General features: G+C 46.1%; 1 protein-coding gene across 3 annotated transcripts in view; it reads right to left on the bottom strand.

Annotated features, from left to right (window-relative positions):
• The window catches only part of LOC124007683 (recombining binding protein suppressor of hairless), a 107,394-nt gene that overhangs the window by 15,680 nt on the left and 71,783 nt on the right, over nt 1-19,931 (bottom strand). For 2 of the 3 annotated variants that reach the window (XM_046318370.1, XM_046318373.1), the window contains 6 exons: nt 11,224-11,319; nt 5,802-5,967; nt 5,172-5,346; nt 1,078-1,218; nt 695-807; nt 332-472 (listed from right to left, as the gene is read on the bottom strand). In XM_046318370.1, coding sequence (XP_046174326.1) covers nt 332-472; nt 695-807; nt 1,078-1,218; nt 5,172-5,346; nt 5,802-5,967; nt 11,224-11,319 — 832 coding nt within the window. The remainder of the gene's footprint in view (nt 1-331; nt 473-694; nt 808-1,077; nt 1,219-5,171; nt 5,347-5,801; nt 5,968-11,223; nt 11,320-19,931) is intronic. The other variant, XM_046318372.1, reaches the window with a different exon arrangement.

Genomic DNA, 19,931 nt, shown 5'->3' with positions numbered 1-19,931 from the left:
GGGGACCAGCACAGAGCACCGACAAGCTTTGTCCTCCATTTTCAGGTGGGATCTGACCAACAAATGTTCAATTTGAAGATTGCAAATCTGTCATTATCATAGAAATGAACTAAATGGTCACTACATTTTACATTTACATTTAAGTCATTTAGCAGACGCTCTTATCCAGAGCGACTTACTATCCAGGAAGACATTTCCTAAAAAGGTCATTCTGATTGGTTAACAGCAAGTATGTGGTCAAAATTATGGCGAATGGTAGATACGTAGTTTGAGTAGAAGGTTGCGACTAAATTGAATTGGAAGTTGTATTGGGAGGAAGTGTCTCACTCACTTGAAACTGGATGATCCTCTCTTGGGAAAGGCACAGGTACATGCGCTCTGTGTCCTTCAGGTAGAAGGCACACTTGTGGAGCTGGGAGACGGGGTCGTCTGCATCCAGCAGGGCCGTCTGCTTGTCCACTTTACGGATGATCTGACCCACACAGAGAGGATGGTGTTTAGTTGTCGAGGCAGAAGCGTACAAATCACATCAATACATTAACTGGAAACTTTAGTTCATGTGCGGGTGTTTGTGTGTGTCAGTAATAATAACATGCATAAAGACAAAATATATAAAATAACAAAAAATAGTTATGTGACATGAATTGAAAGAGGTGGGGGGGTGAGAAACCAAAGTAAAAGTGGTGGGTAGTACCAGTCGTGGCAGGGCCATCCCGGTGACAGAGCAGACCAGTTTGACCGTCTGTCCGTAGTGGATATAGCCATCTCTCACAGTGAACTCCTCTCCTTCAGACTCCTCGTCATCCACTGGGAAACACAACCCATGAGATACGGTCACACAACATTTCATTCAGGCTACAGTAAATGTATGTGTGGTTAGTGTGTATATGAGAGAGCGTATAGGATTGATTAAGAATTGTGTGTGTGTGTGTGTGTGTGTGTGTGTGTGTGTGTGTGTGTGTGTGTGTGTGTGTGTGTGTGTGTGTGTGTGTGTGTGTGTGTGTGTGTGTGTGTGTGTGTGTGTGTGTGTGTGTGTGTGTGTGTGTGTGTGTGTGTGTGTGTGTGTGTGAGACTCACACAGGTGGATGTAGAAGGCACCCCATTGCTGGGAGCTGGCATGAAAGTTTCCCCCCTCCACATGTAGGTAGCGCGTGCTGACCGTCTGGGACCGCAACCGGTTGAACAGGGCCACCTTGGTCCCCGATGCAATACACACTGCAGTAGGAGAGACACACAGAGAGAGAGATAAAGAGACCACACTAAAATGGAACAACCCCAGAACATGTCCCCATCACCGCAGGATGAAATGACTGGCCGATAAGAAGTGTGATTAGAGGGCAGAAAACGGCCGCAAAACAAACACTACAGGTATTTGACAATATTGAACATTGGGTCATTTTCATGCCTCGGTTGTCATGTTTTTTTCCCCCTCCTTTTTCTGTTGCGCCCTCTGAAGAGCAATAACGGCATTGTGAAGGGTAGAGATCAGCATTGGTTAGAGTACTTAAAAAGATGCCTCCTTCCTTCCTCCCTTGATGTAATCACTACTGTACAATGATAAGATAGTGAACGATGTATATTGGAACCCTCAATTTCACCTAACAGAGTCATGTTAGATTAATGGTAACGTCAATGAGGGGAGGAGGGAAGGGTGCCTTTTCAAAGCATTTGAGCGGGGCCTTATGAGTGATATTGACATGTAGATTGTGTTTGTATAGCAGACCTGCGTATTTGATTATTTGTTATTTAAATAAGTATTACCGGCATATGAGTATTTTCAAATAATGTTTCCCGAATTTTATATGAAAGTATTTTCTAATCATTTCCTATATATAGCCTGCTATTTAAAACTACAGTCGTGGCCAAAAGTTGAGAATGACAAATATTAATTTCCAAAGTTTGCTGCTTCAGTGTCTTTAGATATTTTTGTCAAATGTTACTATGGAATACTGAAGTATAATTACAAGCATTTCATAAGTATCAAAGGCTTTTTATTGACAATTACGTGAAGTTGATGCAAAGAGTCAATATTTGCAGTGCTGACCCTTCTTTTTCAAGACCTCTGCAATCCGCCCTGGCATGCTGTCAATTAACTTCTGGGCCACATCCTGACTGATGGCAGCCCATTCTTGCATAGTCAATGCTTGGAGTTTATCAGAATTTGTGGGTTTTTGTTCGTCCACCCGCCTCGAGGATTGACCACAAGTTCTCAATGGGATTAAGGTCTGGGGAGTTTCCTGGCCATGTACCAAAATATCGATGTTTTGTTCCCCGAGCCACTTAGTTGTCACTTTTGCCTTATGACAAGGTGCTCCATCACGCTGGAAAAGGCATTGATCATCACCAAACTGTTCCTGGATGGTTGGGAGAAGTTGCTCTTGGAGGATGTGTTGGTACCATTCTTTATTCATGGCTGTGTTCTTAGGTAAAATTGTGAGTGAACCCACTCCCTTGGCTGAAAAGCAACCCCACACATGAATGGTCTCATGATGCTTTACTGTTGGCATGACACAGGACTGATGGTAGTGCTCACCTTGTCTTCTCCGGACAAGCTTTTTTCCGGATGCCCCAAACAATCGGAAATGGGATTCATCAGAGAAAATGACTTTACCCTTGTCCTCAGCAGTCAAATCCCTGTACCTTTTGCAGGATATCAGTCTGTACCCGAGGTTTTTCATGGAGAGAAGTGGCTTGATTGATGCCCTTCATGACACCAGGCCATCCTACAAAAGTTTTTGCCTCACTGTGCGTGCAGATGCACTCACACCTGCCTGCTGCCATTCCTGAGCAAGCTCTGTACACCACCCTCCTTTTGAAGCTTCCAGTCTGTTATTCAAACTCAATCAGCATGACAGAGTGATCTGTGTTAACGAGAGAATCACTGACATGATGTCAGCTGGTCCTTTTGTGGCAGGGCTGAAATGCAGTGGAAATGTTTTTGGGGGATTCAGTTAATTTGCATTTACATTTACATTTAAGTCATTTAGCAGATGCTCTTATCCAGAGCGACTTACAAATTGGTGCATTCACCTTATGACATCCAGTGGAACAGTCACTTTACAATAGTGCATCTAAATTTTAAAGGGGAGGGGGGGTGAGAAGGATTACTTTATCCTATCCTAGGTATTCCTTAAAGAGGTGGGGTTTCAGGTGTCTCCGGAAGGTGGTGATTGACTCCGCTGTCCTGGCGTCGTGAGGGAGTTTGTTCCACCATTGGGGGGCCAGAGCAGCGAACAGTTTTGACTGGGCTGAGCGGGAACTGTACTTCCTCAGTGGTAGGGAGGCGAGCAGGCCAGAGGTGGATGAACGGAGTGCCCTTGTTTGGGTGTAGGGCCTGATCAGAGCCTGGAGGTACTGAGGTGCCGTTCCCCTCACAGCTCCGTAGGCAAGCACCATGGTCTTGTAGCGGATGCGCGCTTCAACTGGAAGCCAGTGGAGAGAGCGGAGGAGCGGGGTGACGTGAGAGAACTTGGGAAGGTTGAACACCAGACGGGCTGCGGCGTTCTGGATGAGTTGTAGGGGTTTAATGGCACAGGCAGGGAGCCCAGCCAACAGCGAGTTGCAGTAATCCAGACGGGAGATGACAAGTGCCTGGATTAGGACCTGCGCCGCTTCCTGTGTGAGGCAGGGTCGTACTCTGCGGATGTTGTAGAGCATGAACCTACAGGAACGGGCCACCGCCTTGATGTTAGTTGAGAACGACAGGGTGTTGTCCAGGATCACGCCAAGGTTCTTAGCGCTCTGGGAGGAGGACACAATGGAGTTGTCAACCGTGATGGCGAGATCATGGAACGGGCAGTCCTTCCCCGGGAGGAAGAGCAGCTCCGTCTTGCCGAGGTTCAGCTTGAGGTGGTGATCCGTCATCCACACTGATATGTCTGCCAGACATGCAGAGATGCGATTCGCCACCTGGTCATCAGAAGGGGGATGCACTACTTTAGACCCTGGTCTAAAGTAGTGCATCATAGCCTTTTGAGGCCGTTTTGCATGGCAAAGAGGGACTTAATTGCAATTCATCTGATCCCTCTTCATAACATTCTGGAGTATATGCAAATTGCCATCATACAAACTGAGGCAGCAGACTTTGTGAAAATTTATATTTGTGTCATTTTCAAAAGTTTTGGCCACGACTGTACAGTGAACAGAAATATAAATGCAAAATGTAAAGTGTTGGTACCATGTTTCATGAGCTAAAATTTTAAAAAATCCAAGAAATGTTTCACACGCTTAAGAAGATTTCAAATTTGTTTATGTCCCTGTTCGTGAGCATTTCTCCTTTGCAAAGATAATCCATCCATCTGACAGGTATGGCACATCAATTAGCTGATTAAACAGCATGATCATTACACAACACAATGCCACAGATGTCTCAAGTTTTGAGGGAGTGTGCAATTGGCAAGCAAACTGCAGGAATGTCCACCAGAGCTGATGCCAGAGAATTGAATGTTAATTTCTCTACCATAAGCTGTCTCCAACATCGTTTTAGAGAATTTGGCAGTACATCCAACCGGACTCACAACTGCAGACCACGTGTAACCACGCCAGCCCAGGACCTCCACATCCGGCTTCTTCACCTTTGGGATCGTCTGAGTGGGGGTGGGGGCTGGGGGGATGCTGAGGAGTATTTCTGTCTGTAATAAAGCACTTTTTTGGGGATAAAATCATTCTGATTGGCTGGGCCTGCCTCCCCAGTGGGTGGTTCTGGCTGCCAAGTGGGTGGGCCTATTCCCTCCCGGGCCCACCCATGGCTGTACCCCTGCCCAGTCTTGTGAAATCCATAGATGAGGGCTTAATTTCTTTATCTCAGTTGACTAAATTCCGTATATGAACTGTAACTCAGGAAAATCTTTGAAATTGTTGCATTTATATTTTTGTTCAGTATATTTTCAAATACTTATTTCTAAAACTTTCAAATTCCAAACTGACCTGGGTTCAAATGCATGGGAGTATTTCAATATGTGTATTTGATAGTACACTTGTCTGTGTTTTTGATTATTTTCAAATAAATGCCAATACTTTCCAAGTGTATTTCCAAATACGTTCTAATATACACGTTGCCAAAGAAATGTCTTTGAAAGTAATTTAAATACTCTAAATAGTATTTGAACCCAGCCCTGGTTCGTAAAGTGTAGTGTGTGTGTGCGTCCGCCTGTGTGTTGTGTGTGACTCACGATCTGCATTCTTCAGGGACTGCTTCTTTTTGGAGGGCTTGGAGATTACTTTGATTCTCTTGCTGAGGAAGACGCCAATGTCTGTGCTGTTGCCGTAAAACATCTTGACGGACAGCATGAAGTGCTTTCTCTTGTCGGAGTCTGATATGTACAAGGTTTTGGCTGTGCAATAGTTCTGAGGGGGAGGGATGGAGAGGGAGTAGAAAGATGGGCTTATTTAGGAATGGCAGGCACCGGTTAGTATTTGCCTTGGTGTGTGTGTGTGTGTGTGTGTGTGTGTGTGTGTGTGTGTGTGTGTGTGTGTGTGTGTGTGTGTGTGTGTGTGTGTGTGTGTGTGTGTGTGTGTGTGTGTGTGTGTGTGTGTGTGTGTGTGTGTGTGTGTGTGTGTGTGTGTGTGTGTGATTATTAAGCAACGGTTGTCAGATAGTGCTAGGCACTGTTTTGAGCATGTGTCTATTTGAGTGTGTGTGTGACATAGATACTATTTGTTATTATTATGAAATAATTTTAGACAGAAGGTGATAAACAAAGAGTAATAGTGTCGTGTGTGTGAGCATGTGAAGGAGAGAGGGGGGTGAGAGGTTGAGAGGAAGGAAGTGAGGGAGTAAAAGTGTGTGTGCTGCACCCTACCTTTCCCTCTAGGTTGAGTTGCTGCATCTCTTGGTCAGAGTTTCCTATCCCTATGAAGGCACAGGGCTGAGACTCCTGCTCCGAGCAGCCGTCTCTCTCCATTTGCTCCTTCTTTTTCTTCCAGCCAGAGCCCATCAGGTACACACACGGGGGAGGACAGAAGAACCTGCAGGCACACACGCACACACAAAACCATCAGTATAATTGAATTACACACCACTGCCCAGGCTTCACACACACACACACACACACACACACACACACACACACACACACACACACACACACACACACACACAAAACACACACACACACACACACACACACACACACACAAAAGTATTAATATGATGACTTTACGCAGACATAACGGAATAGAACAACCAACACAAATCATCAAGGAACCCACCAGGTACAACCCTAAATCAACCCTAAATCTGTAAACAAGGGCACCCTCATAGACGTCATCCTGACCAACTGGCCCTCCAATTACACCTCCGCTGTCTTCAACCAGGATCTCAGCGATCACTGCCTCATTGCCTGTATCCGCTACAGAGCCACAGTCAAACAACCACCCCTCATCACTGTCAAACGCTCCCTAAAACACTTCTGTGAGCAGGCCTTTCTAATCGACCTGGCCCGGGAATCCTGGAAGGACATTGACCTCATCCCGTCAGTTGAGGATGCCTGGTCATTCTTTAAAAGTAACTTCCTCACCATTTTAGATAAGCATGCTCCGTTCAAAAAATGCTAAACTAAGAACAGATATAGCCCTTGGTTCACTCCAGACCTGACTGCCCTCGACCAGCACAAAAACATCCTGTGGCGGACTGCAATAGCATCGAACAGTCCCCGCGATATGCAACTGTTCAGGGAAGTCAGGAACCAATACACGCAGTCAAGTCAGGAAAACTAAGGCCAGCTTCTTCAGGCAGAAGTTTGCATCCTGTAGCTCCAACTCCAAAAAGTTCTGGGACACTGTGAAGTCCATGGAAAACAAGAGCACCTCCTCCCAGCTGCCCACTGCACTGAGGCTAGGTAACACGGTCACCACCGATAAATCCATGATTATCGAAAACATCAACAAGCATTTCTCAACGGCTGGCCATGCCTTCCGCCTGGCTACTCCAACCTCGGCCCACAGCTCCGCCCCCCCCCACAGCTACTCGTCCAAGCCTCTCCAGATTCTCCTTTACCCAAATCCAGATAGCAGATGTTCTGAAAGAGCAGCAAAACCTGGACCCATACAAATCCGCTGGGCTTGACAATCTGGACCCTCTATTTCTGAAACTATCCGCCGCCATTGTCGCAACCCCTATTACCAGCCTGTTCAATCTCTCTTTCATATCGTCTGAGATCCCCAAGGACTGGAAAGCTGCCGCAGTCAATCCCCCTCTTCAAAGGGTGAGACACCCTGGACCCAAACTGTTACAGACCTATATCCATCCTGCCCTGCCTATCTAAGGTCTTCGAAAGCCAAGTCAACAAACAGGTCACTGACCATGTCGAATCCCACCGTACCTTCTCCGCTGTGCAATCTGGTTTTCGAGCCGGTCACGGGTGCACCTCAGCCACGCTCAAGGTACTAAACGATATCATAACCGCCATCGATAAAAGACAGTACTGTGCAGCAGTCTTCATCGACCTTGCCAAGGCTTTCGACTCGGTCAATCACCATATTCTCATCGGCAGACTCAGTAGCCTCGTTTTTTCTGATGACTGCCTTGCCTGGTTCACCAATTACTTTGCAGACAGAGTTCAGTTCAGTGTGTCAAATCGGAGCGCATGCTGTCCGGTCCTCTGGCAGTCTCTATGGGGGTGCCACAGGGTTCAATCTTTGGGCCGACTCTTTTTTTTGTATATATCAATGATGTTGCTCTTGCTGCGGGCGATTCCCCGATCCACCTCTACGCAGACGACACCATTCTATATACTTCCGGCCCGTCCTTGGACACTGTGCTATCTAACCTCCAAACGAGCTTCAATTCCATACAACACTCCTTCCGTGGCCTCCAACTGCTCTTAAACGCTAGTAAAACCCAATGCATGCTTTTCAACCGTTCGCTGCCTGCACCCGCACGCCTGACCAGCATGACCACCCTGGATGGTTCCAACCTTGAATATGTGGACATCTATAAGTACCTAGGTGTCTGGCTAGACTGTAAACTCTCCTTCCAGACTCACATCAAACATCTCCAATCGAAAATCAAATCAAGAGTCGGCTTTCTATTCCGCAACAAAGCCTCCTTCACTCACGCCGCCAAACTTACCCTAGTAAAACTGACTATCCTACCGATCCTCGACAATGTCATCTACAAAATTGCCTCCAACACTCTACTCAGCAAACTGGATGCAGTTTATCACTGTGCCATCCGTTTTGTCACTAAAGCACCTTATACCACCCACCACTGCGACTTGTACGCTCTAGTCGGCTGGCCCTCGCTACATATTTGTCGCCAGACCCACTGGCTCCAGGTCATCTACAAGTCCATGCTAGGTAAAGCTCCGCCTTATCTCAGTTCACTGGTCACGATGGCAACACCCATCCGTAGCACGCGCTCCAGCAGGTGTATCTCACGGATCATCCCTAAAGCCAACACCTCATTTGGCCGCCTTTCGTTCCAGTTCTCTGCTGCCTGTGACTGGAACGAATTGCAAAAATCGCTGAAGTTGGAGACTTTTTTCTCCCTCACCAACTTCAAACATCTGCTATCTGAGCAGCTAACCGATCGCTGCAGCTGTACATAGTCTATCGGCAAATAGCCCACCCATTTTTACCTACCTCATCCCCATACTGTTTTTATATATTTACTTTTCTGCTCTTTTGCACATCAATATCTCTACCTGTTCATGACCATCTGATCATTTATCACTCCAGTGTTAATCGGCAAAATTGTAATTATTCGCCTACCACCTGTGCCTTTTGCACACAATGTATATAGACTCCACTTTTTTTCCCCTATTGTGTTATTGACTTGTTAATTGTTTACTCCATGTGTAACCCTGTGTTGTCTGCTCACACTGCTATGCTTTGTCTTGGCCATGTCGCAGTTGCAAATGAGAACTTGTTCTCAACTAGCCTACCTGGTTAAATAAAGGTGAAATAAAAAATAAAAAAAGACATTTTATTAATGTTTCACTTTCTGCCACTAGATGGTGCTGTTGTATCAAAATACAGCGGCAGCCATTGCACTGGGAATAAAGTGTCAGCCGATTTCTTTGCGTGACAGACAACTTGGGAAAACATCTACTTAAATCCTATACAACGTTGTTTAATTTAAGGGGGGTGAAATGTTATTATAATAACCCATTTGGCGAGCTGTAATCTGACGAGAACTTGCATTTTAGCCAGTACCTCAGCCTATCAGCAAGACAGGTCAGGAGAAAAATAGAGATACCAAAATCAACACTTTTACTAGTTTGCTATTGAATTTAATTTATTTTGGGTAACAGACATATACAACAAAATGTACATGGTGGACCCAAAGGATATCACTTGAAAGTATTAATTACAGCGCTCGTTTTCAAAGTGGTCCTCGACGGCATCTTATAAAGTCATGTCACTTCAGAAAATAATTATAATAAATTCCCCTATTTTATTTTAAAGAAATCCCCCACACTTAGTTTAGATGACTCTTCAACCAAACCAAAGTGCTTTATCTGTAGGAGCTTGTGAGGAAAAGAGGAAAGTCGGCAGTCTATGTTGCTCTCGATATGACTTTGTCAAATGAGACTGTGTGTCTCGTCTGATGAGGTGAGTGACACATAACACGAGTCTGTGTGAGAGTGACGTCTACTTTCACCTCCTACAACAGAAGAGAAAAAAGGAGATGGAGCTTTCGGAGGAAAACCCCTGTGAATACAAGCACGCACGCAAATACACACACACACACAAATACACACACGCACGCACACACACACACACACACACACACACACACACACACACACACACACACACACACACACACACACACACACACACACACACACACACACACACACACACACACACACACACACAAATCCTTCATGCTCAGAGCTCCTTTGTGTATCAACACACACACTGTCAACACACACAGCCATGCCATGTATTGGACAGGTCTTCCTTATACAGAAGGGGACACACACCCAGCGAGCTGACCCCAAAAATCGGTTTGGTCTGTTGAGAATCAAACCCTAACTCACAAGTGTGTGTGTGTGACTATATGATTGTGTAACAGTGATCATCCACGCAACACCAGCATACACTTCTCATGTTGGAAGTTGGACCTGTTCCAGTGAGTGAACCACAGGGACTAAACACAGACTAAACAGATGCATTACAGTCGAGTCAAACTGTAGACTCCAATAGTTCACGAATAAGTGGTAGATGAGGGGAATGGGGCCTGTATAAAATGTCCTGTATATTAGGCTTTGTGACCGATTATGAAAACTGGAATGACTGGAGGTCTGATGTATCCCTGGGTGCATTGCTACAACGGGTCAGACCCCAAAATGGGCCTCACTCACATCTCGACCCCAGGGCCCCAGTCAGTGCAACTTTAACCAGAGAGGAGCATGGAGAGTGGAGGAATTCCTCTATTTAATACACACACACACACACACCTGCTCCTCCTCTCCCGTGCTCCAAATCTCGGAGGTGTCACAGTGTTGGCTGAGAGCTCCTGATTTACTAAGAGATAGTCCTGGTGTAATGGCAGCCAGAGCTCAAACCCTTTCAGTCTAACTCCCTATATCTATTTATTTACTTCACCCAGGATGACCATATTAAGTACAGCTGAATTACTCTCTACACACACACTCCACCATTCTAACCCAACCTACTAGGCAACATCTTACCCACTTCTCTCAATTCATTACCCTTTACTTATCTCAGTGTGCTCCCCAACCCTTTTGCCCTACATGTCTGGGGGGCAAGAATGTGCCCTAACTGCCTAACCTTACCATCCCTTGCCATCTACACTTTAACCTCTTATTCCCTATGCCCTACACCCCTAACCCCTGTGTCTCTATGGCCTTCACCTGAATGTCTGGGGTGCAAGAATGTGCCCTACCTGCCTAACCTTACCATCCCCTTGCCATCTACACTTTAACCTCTTATTCGCTATGCCCTACACCCCTAACCCCTCTGTCTCTATGGCCTTCACCTGAATGTGCCCTGCAGAGAACTTAAATGCTCACTTCCCCGTCTGACCCGCGGTGGGAAATGGAAAGCCGGAGAGGCCAAAACACCAACGTCACACACAGACACATTGGAATGTGGCTTTGCTTTTTTCTCTACTGCCTTTTAGTCCATTCTATTAACCCACAAATTTAATTGAAACCGGGAACTCTTCAACATGCCTTTCTAGGTATGGAATGTGTGAGGTATGTGGGAGAGTATGGAAAGTGGTGTGTAGGCTAAGTGGTGGTTGGTTACCTTTTTTCATTGCCATAAGATTTCTGTGCAACTTTTGCATGCAGGATCAGGACAGTTTGGTCGCCTCGCTCCTTCAGGTAATTCCGCATCGCTTCCCTGAGAGGAGAAGCGAGAGAAAGAGAGGGGAGGAGAGAGAAAGAGAGGGACGGAAAGAAGGAGAGAGGAGCGAGAGAAAGAGGTTTGTTATTCATCCATTCACATAAAAAGTTAGATGACAGACGCGACAAAGATGAAATAGATGAGACTAAAAAACTGGAACATATGAAAACTTGGGGTCACTAAAACTAACACCTGAAACATAGAGAGGTAGGAACATGAGATGAGGAAGAAAAGCGTACAAGTTTCACTTTGACTAGCCAATTCTCTGGTGTGCTGAAGGATATGTTGCTTACACACACACACACACACACACACACACACACACACACACACACACACACACACACACACACACACACACACACACACACACACACACACACACACACACACACACACACACACACACACACACACACACACACTTTGGGCAACAAGCTATGTTCTCTCCAGCTGGGCTGAGTTGGGGGCGGGAGGGGGGAGGCACAGAGGGATAGTGCTTAATGAGGGGGAAGGAGAGGAGAGAGAGGAAAGAAAGAGAGGAGAGGGAAAAAGAAAAAACACTAAAGCCCTGAGCTCACCACCAAAGAATCCACATCTTGTGTCAAAATGTTGCAAGGTCCGTGCTCCAATTACTTTTGTCAACTAAGCAAAAACATTCTCATGCCGGCCCCCCACACACACACACACAAAAAAAAGTTCAATATTTTTGGAATGTTAAATCCTTACGTGAACCCCGCAATCGCAATAATCCACCCCCTGTGTGTGAGAGCTTGCTCAACATAGTGGCAACATTTTGTGACAAGAGTGGGTGTGTGTGTACTAGCGGAGAAGCACACAGCTAAAAAACGGCCCCATTTGCACAGATGTCAGTGACACCTGACATGCCCGGGTGCTTCGTGGGCCCAGAGAGGGACACACACACACACACACACACACTTCTACATTCTGCTCCACTCTGCCACACGCATGGGTTGGACAGGCCTTCACATTTACATTTTTTGGACATTTAGAAGACTCTTATCCAGAGCAACTTACAGTTAGTGCATTCATCTAAAGATAGCTAGTTGGAACAACCACATATCACAGTAAGTACATTCTTTCCCAATAAAGTCAGTGCTAGTAAGGAGGGAAGAAAGTCCATAGCGAGTATTAAATTGCCCTGCCCCTTAATCCCAGTTGATGTGTCAACAATCATCTGCAAGTTATGAGCAGTCAGCAGTTCACACACCAAGTAGGCTACTGGGAAAACGGGCAGCACTTAAAGTAGATGACCCTCGCTAACAAAAAGACAGTACTAGACCACAACAGATTAGGACAAAAAAATATACTTATCACTACTGGAGATATCAGGAGTCCTCTAGCTACAGAATGAAGCCTTTGTTATGGAAAGCAAAGGGCCCCATTGAGAATTTGTCGAGGGAGGGAGGGAGGGAGCGAAGGAGGGAGGGAGGGAGAGCAAGGGGGTGGAACCACAGGTTACTGCACTTCACGAACCCATAGTGGAAAGGGCTAGGCCAGAGAGAGAGAGGGATAGAAAGGAGAGAAAGAGGTTCAGAGAGAGAACATAGTCCAAACCAAAGCCAAGTCTAAATCCAGCAGCATTTGATTCAAATTATTTTCCTTTCTTTTAATGAGTTCAAAATGGATACTACTCAGCAGCGCCTATAATCATCTGATGCTATGGTGATCCCCTTCACTGATATTTCAAGACTGGGCATTGGGCGTGCCCTCACACACACGCACATACACACACTTCCTGACCCCTGGCCCACCCTGGAGCCCACAGCCCTGACTGATTACAGAGGAACACGCTCGCTCAGTGCCCCACATGATGATGTCATGCTTACAGTAGGGATGGAACGATTCACCAATACACATCGGTCCCTGTTTAGGACGCGAATGTGTTGGTCCGTGGGACCCCAAACCAATCCAAACGTAGCATGCATGATCGGTTATTAAAAACGACTAAAACATTACGAATCACCGGTTCACTCAAATGTTTTGCACATATTACTTTCAATCTACTTTCCCGAAAAGACTTATATATTTAGTGACAACTGCTGCGTCCTCTCCTTCAGTGTCGAACTAAGCATGTCACCATTTCACTGATCAACAAGTCATTTTGCATGCTTAACAACCCAGTCGATATCAGCAGCCTAGTCAAACACTGTGTGTTGCTTCGCACGCTGACCACCGAGACGCAGGCCGTGTTCAGCTTCAGCATTCAAATGTTTGTAAAATGGCTGGCCAATATTAGATTTGATTTGTTTATTACCGGAATAAAGTCACCTAAGCAACTGCCTGAGACAGGACTCATCTGGCTATACCTACCAGCTGATCAGGGCTTAGGCTACATTAGATTTTATTTTGATTGTTCAGGTTCACAGTCAGCACTAGTTTTGCTCTAAACAATTAGTGTGTATGGCCATTGTAAGATATACAGGGAAAAGTTGATAATTTCATAATGAGAACAACAATCACTTTTTCTACCCACACTGCACTTCGAAGCAGAGGAAAATAAAACTTCCAAACGGTCTAAATTAGGGATGCACCGATATTATATTTTTCCTTGCCAAAAAAACCCCAGATACGAAACATTTTAGCAGCCTTTTAACCATTCTAGTAAAGTTAAATAGTTGAAACACACACACGCAAAAAAAGTCATTTTGTTGGCAGAAATGTATGTCTCCATTACCAGTAAAACAGTTAAGTAATATCAAAACCTATTTCATACAAAAAGCAAACATTGCCCCTCTTATCTGATAGTGGAATGGTAGATCCCACTTTCCCTTATGGCTTAGGACAGATGCCTACATACACCACCCACTCAAGTCAGCTCAGACAAATCCAGCTCAGAGAGGGCCAGCTCATGAGCATATACTTTAAATGTAGAGTTCAGTTTCACACTTCTCCACTTAATGGACCCGGTTAGGATATGTGGATGGTAGGCTGATCCTGGATCTGTGCCCAAGCGACAAATTCTAGGAGAATAGAGGTATAAAGACTTGAAAATCAAATCAAATTCTAATTTTATTTGTCACATTCACATGTTTAGCAGATGTTAGTGCGAGTATAGCGAAATGCTTGTGCTTCTAGTTCCGACAATGCAGTAATAACCAACAAGTAATCTAGCTAACAATTCCAAAACTACTACCTTATAGACACACGTGTAAGGGGATAAAGAATATGTACATAAAGATACATAAACTCATCCAGAACGCCGCAGCCCGTCTAGTGTTCAACCTTCCCAAGTTCTCTCACGTCACCCCGCTCCTCCGCTCTCTCCACTGGCTTCCAGTTGAAGCTCGCATCCGCTACAAGACCATGGTGCTTGCCTACAGAGCTGTGAGGGGAACGGCACCTCAGTACCTCCAGGCTCTGATCAGGCCCTACACCCAAATAAGGGCACTGCGTTCATCCACCTCTGGCCTGCTCGCCTCCCTACCACTGAGGAAGTACAGTTCCCGCTCAGCCCAGTCAAAACTGTTCGCTGCTCTGGCTCCCCAATGGTGGAACAAACTCCCTCACGACGCCAGGACAGCGGAGTCAATCACCACCTTCCGGAGACACCTGAAACCACACCTCTTTAAGGAATACCTAGGATAGGATAAAGTAATCCTTCTCACCCCCCCCTTAAAAGATTTAGATGCACTATTGTAAAGTGGCTGTTCCACTGGATGTCATAAGGTGAATGCACCAATTTGTAAGTCGCTCTGGATAAGAGCGTCTGCTAAATGACTTAAATGTAAATGTAAATGTAATAAATGAGTGATGGTACAGAGCGGCATAGGCAAGATACAGTAGATGGTAATGAGTGCAGTATATACATATGAGATGAGTATGTAAACCAAGTGGCATAGTTAAAGTAGCTAGTGATACATGTATTACATAAGAATGCAGATGATATAGAGTACAGTATATACGTATACATATCAGATGAATAATGTAGGGTATGTAATCATTATATTAGGTAGCATTGTTTAAAGTGGCTAGTGATATATTTTACATAATTTCCCATCAATTCCCATTATTAAAGTGGCTGGAGTTGAGTCAGTGTGTTGGCAGCAGCCACTCAATGTTAGTGGTGGCTGTTTAACAGTCTGATGGCCTTGAGATAGAAGCTGTTTTTCAGTCTCTCGGTCCCAGCTTTGATGCACCTGTACTGACCTCGCCTTCTTGATGATTGCGGGGTGAACAGGCAGTGGCTCGGGTGGTTGTTGTCCTTGATGATCTTTATGGCCTTCCTGTGACATCGGGTGGTGTGGGTGTCCTGGAGGGCAGGTAGTTTCCCCCCGGTGATGCGTTGTGCAGACCTCACTACCCTCTGGAGAGCCTTACGGTTGTGGGCGGAGCAGTTGCCGTACCAGGCGGTGATAGAGCCGACAGGATGCTCTCGATTGTGCATCTGTAGAAGTTTGTGAGTGCTTTTGGTGACAAGCCAAATTTCTTCAGCCTCCTGAGGTTGAAGAGGCGCTGCTGCGCCTTCTTCACGATGCTGTCTGTGTGAGTGGACCAATTCAGTTTGTCTGTGATGTGTATGCCGAGGAACTTAAAACTTACTACCCTCTCCACTACTGTTCCATCGATGTGGATAGGGGGGTGTTCCCACTGCTGTTTCCTGAAGTCCACAATCATTTCCTTAGTTTTGTTGAGTGTGAGGTTATTTTCCTGACACCACACTCCGAGGGCCCTCACCTCCTCCCTGTAGGCCGTCTCGTCGTTGTTGGTAATCAAGCCTACCACTGTTGTGTCGTCCGCAAACTTGACGATTGAGTTGGAGGCGTGCGTGGCCACGCAGTCGTGGGTGAACAGGGAGTACAGGAGAGGGCTCAGAACACACCCTTGTGGGGCCCCAGTGTTGAGGATCAGCGGGGTGGAGATGTTGTTGCCTACGCTCACCACCTGGGGGAGGCCCGTCAGGAAGTCCAGTACCCAGTTGCACAGGGCGGGGTCGAGACCCAGGTTCTCGAGCTTGATGACGAGCTTGGAGGGCACTATGGTGTTAAATGCCGAGCTGTAGTCGATGAACAGCATTCTCACATAGGTATTCCTCTTGTCCAGATGGGTTAGGGCAGTGTGCAGTGTGGTTGAGATTGCATCGTCTGTGGACCTTTTTGGGCGGTAAGCAAATTGGAGTGGGTCTAGGGTGTCAGGTATGGTGGAGGTGATATGGTCCTTGACTAGTCTCTCAAAGCACTTCATGATGACGGAAGTGAGTGCTACGGGGCGGTAGTCGTTTAGCTCAGTTACCTTAGCTTTCTTGGGAACAGGAACAATGGTGGCCCTCTTGAAGCATGTGGGAACAACAGACTGGGATAGGGATTGATTGTATATGTCCGTAAACACACCAGCCAGCTGGTCTGAGCATGCTCTGAGGGCGCGGCTGGGGATGCCGTCTGGGCCTGCAGCCCTGCGAGGGCTGACACATTTAAATGTTTTCCTCACGTCGGCTGCAGTGAAGGAGAGTCCGCATGTTTTAGATGCGGGCAGTGTCAATGGCACTATATTGTCCTCAAAGCGGGCAAAAAAGTTATTTAGTCTGCCTGGGAGCAAGACATCCTGGTCCGTGACGGTGCTGGTTTTCCTTTTGTAATCCGTGATTGACTGTAGACCCTGCCACATACCTCGTGTCTGAGCCGTTGAATTGAGATTCTACTTTGTCTCTATACTGACGCTTAGCTTGTTTGATTGCCTTGCGGAGGGAATAGTTACACTGTTTGTATTCGGTCATGTTTCCAGTCACCTTGCCCTGATTAAAAGCAGTGGTTCGCGCTTTCAGTTTCACACGAATGCTGCCATCAATCCACGGTTTCTGGTTTGGGAATGTTTTAATCGTTGCTATGGGAACGACATCTTCAACGCAGGTTCTAATGAACTCGCACACCGAATCAGCGTATTCGTCAATGTTGTTGTCTGACGCAATACGGAACATATCCCAGTCCACGTGATGGAAGCAGTCTTGGAGTGTGGAATCAGATTGGTCAGACCAGCGGTGAACAGACCTCAGCGCGGGAGCTTCTTGTTTTAGTTTCTGTCTGTAGGCAGGGATCAACAAAATGGAGTCATGGTCAGCTTTTCCGAAAGGAGGGGGGGGCAGGGCCTTATATGCGTCGCGGAAGTTGGAATAGCAATGATCCAAGGTTTTTCCAGCCCTGGTTGCGCAATCGATATGCTGATAAAATTTAGGGAGTCTTGTTTTCAGATTAGCCTTGTTAAAATCCCCAGCTACAATGAATGCAGCCTCCGGATATATGGATTCCAGTTTGCAAAGAGTCAAATAAAGTTCGTTCAGAGCAATCGATGTGTCTGCTTGGGGGGGAATATATACGGCTGTGATTATAATCAAAGAGAATTCCCTTGGTAGATAATGCGGTCTACATTTGATTGTGAGGAATTCTAAAATCAGGTGAACAGAAGGACTTGAGTTCCTGTATGTTGTTGTGGCCACACCACGTCACGTTAACCATAAAGCATACGCCCCCACCCCTCTTCTTACCAGAAATATGTTTGTTTCTGTCGGCGCGATGCGTGGAGAAACCAGCTGGCTGCACCGTCTCCGATAGAGTCTCTCCAGTGAGCCATGTTTCTGTGAAGCAAAGAACGTTAGTCTCTGATGTCCCTCTGGAATGCTACCCTTGCTCAGATTTCATCAACCTTGTTGTCAAGAGACTGGACATTGGCGAGGAGAATGCTAGGGAGTGGTGCACGGTGTGCCCTTCTCCGGAGTCTGACCAGAAGACAGCTTCGTTTTCCCCTTTTTCGAAGTCGTTTTTTGGGGTCGCCGGCTGGGATCCATTCCGTTGTCCTGGGTGAAAGGCAGAACACAGGATCCTCTTCGCGAAAGTCATATTCTTGGTCGTACTGATGGTGAGTTGACGCTGCTCTTATGTTCAGTAGTTCTTCTCGACTGAATGTAATGAAACCTAAGATGACCTGGGGTACCAATGTAAGAAATAACACGTAAAAAAACAGCGGCCATATCGGTGAAGCCAGTTTTGCTTGTTGGTCGGATGTGTTTGTACCTAGTACCTTGACTTGCCGGGGCAAGGAGGAAATGAATGTTTCAGATTTCACTTTTGAGGAAGTGTGTGGGTTAAATTGGAATTTTCATGAGGTGTGTGGGTCATGGAGTATGTTGTTGCCACCTCACCAATATGGCTGCTGCCCTGTGAAACTCATGTGACATAGAGACAGAGACAGAGAGACAGCGAGAGAGAGACAGAGAAAGAGAGAGAGATAGAGGGAAGAAAAAGGAAAAGATAAGAGAGATTGCTGACAGAAAACCACTAACACATCCCTGCATCCAAACGTTAAAAAACAGGCTACAACACACACAGAGACAGAGAGACAGAGAGAGAGTTAAAGTTAAAGCAAAAAAAGGCCCTGGGTTATTCCAAAAACAGATCTTCACAGAGAGATCCTTATTCATTTTGAAGTCTCTTTGCTTGGGAGTAGCATTGGTCAAAAACCAATGAAGTGTTTGAATGCATTTCAATCCTGGTTACAAATGGCTAGTCCTATAGATAGAAAGCTGTCCCATGTTTAAAAATGTTCTTGGTTCAGAAGTGGTCCAAGTTTGCAGCAGCCGTCGTGGATGAGGGGTGATGGTTGAGATGTGGTTGCCGTCGTAGGGCGTTCAGTACTCTGTGTGTGGGGTAGGCACCATTCATCTCTCGCACTCCTGAAGGGGGCCAGACGGCACAGGGCCAAGTTCACCCAGCATTCACACACACGCACTCTCTCTCTCTCTCTCTCTCTCTCTCTCTCTCTCTCTCTCTCTCTCTCTCTCTCTCTCTCTCTCTCTCTCTCTCTCTCTCTCTCTCTCTCTCTCTCTCTCTCTCTCTCTCTCTCTCTCTCTCTCTCTCTCTCTCTCTCTCTCTCTCTCTCTCTCTCTCTCTCTCTCTCTCTCTCTCTCTCTCTCTCTCTCTCTCTCTCTCTCTCTCTCTCTCTCTCTCTCTCTCTCTCTCTCACACTTTCAGTATATTTCCCTGCTCCCCTTTATTGGAGAACTGTTGAGTAGTTAATTACACATCAGCCTCTGTCTGTCTAGGCCATGTTTCCTGAAAAGAGCAGCTAACAGTTGTAAGGAGAAATGAGAGTATCCCGAATACAGAGCGGCCACACTGGCCAGGATACAGCTCCAACTAAACTTCCTATACACACGCACAAGGTCACACACACAAACACGCTATTTAAAAAAAAACTGTGTGATGGACACACACACACACACAGAGGAAGAACGAGAGGGGTGGGGGGACTACATGACCTGAGTCATCTGATTTGAGAGAGGAAGTGACAGATATGTGCCCCAGTGAGACACAGTACACACAGGCTACTCACACAGGCTACAGGGTACTCTATAAAACAAACGCAAAAACACACACGCAACGAGAGATGACCAAGACACGCAGCACAACAACACACAAACAAAAGAGGCATGCAACAAGACATGAGGCACGCAACCACACTAGATAGCACGTCAAAAAGGAGAACTGAATAGGAGAATACTGGACAGCAAAACTAGGCACGCAATGAAAACAAGGCATGGTGTTTAAACAATCCAACAGTCAGACTCATCGAGCAACAGTGAGGAGCTATATGACAGG

Source organism: Oncorhynchus gorbuscha, linkage group LG21 (genome assembly GCF_021184085.1).
Source record: "Oncorhynchus gorbuscha isolate QuinsamMale2020 ecotype Even-year linkage group LG21, OgorEven_v1.0, whole genome shotgun sequence".
NCBI lineage: Eukaryota > Metazoa > Chordata > Actinopteri > Salmoniformes > Salmonidae > Oncorhynchus > Oncorhynchus gorbuscha.
This window is presented reverse-complemented; position numbering and strand designations above follow the sequence as displayed.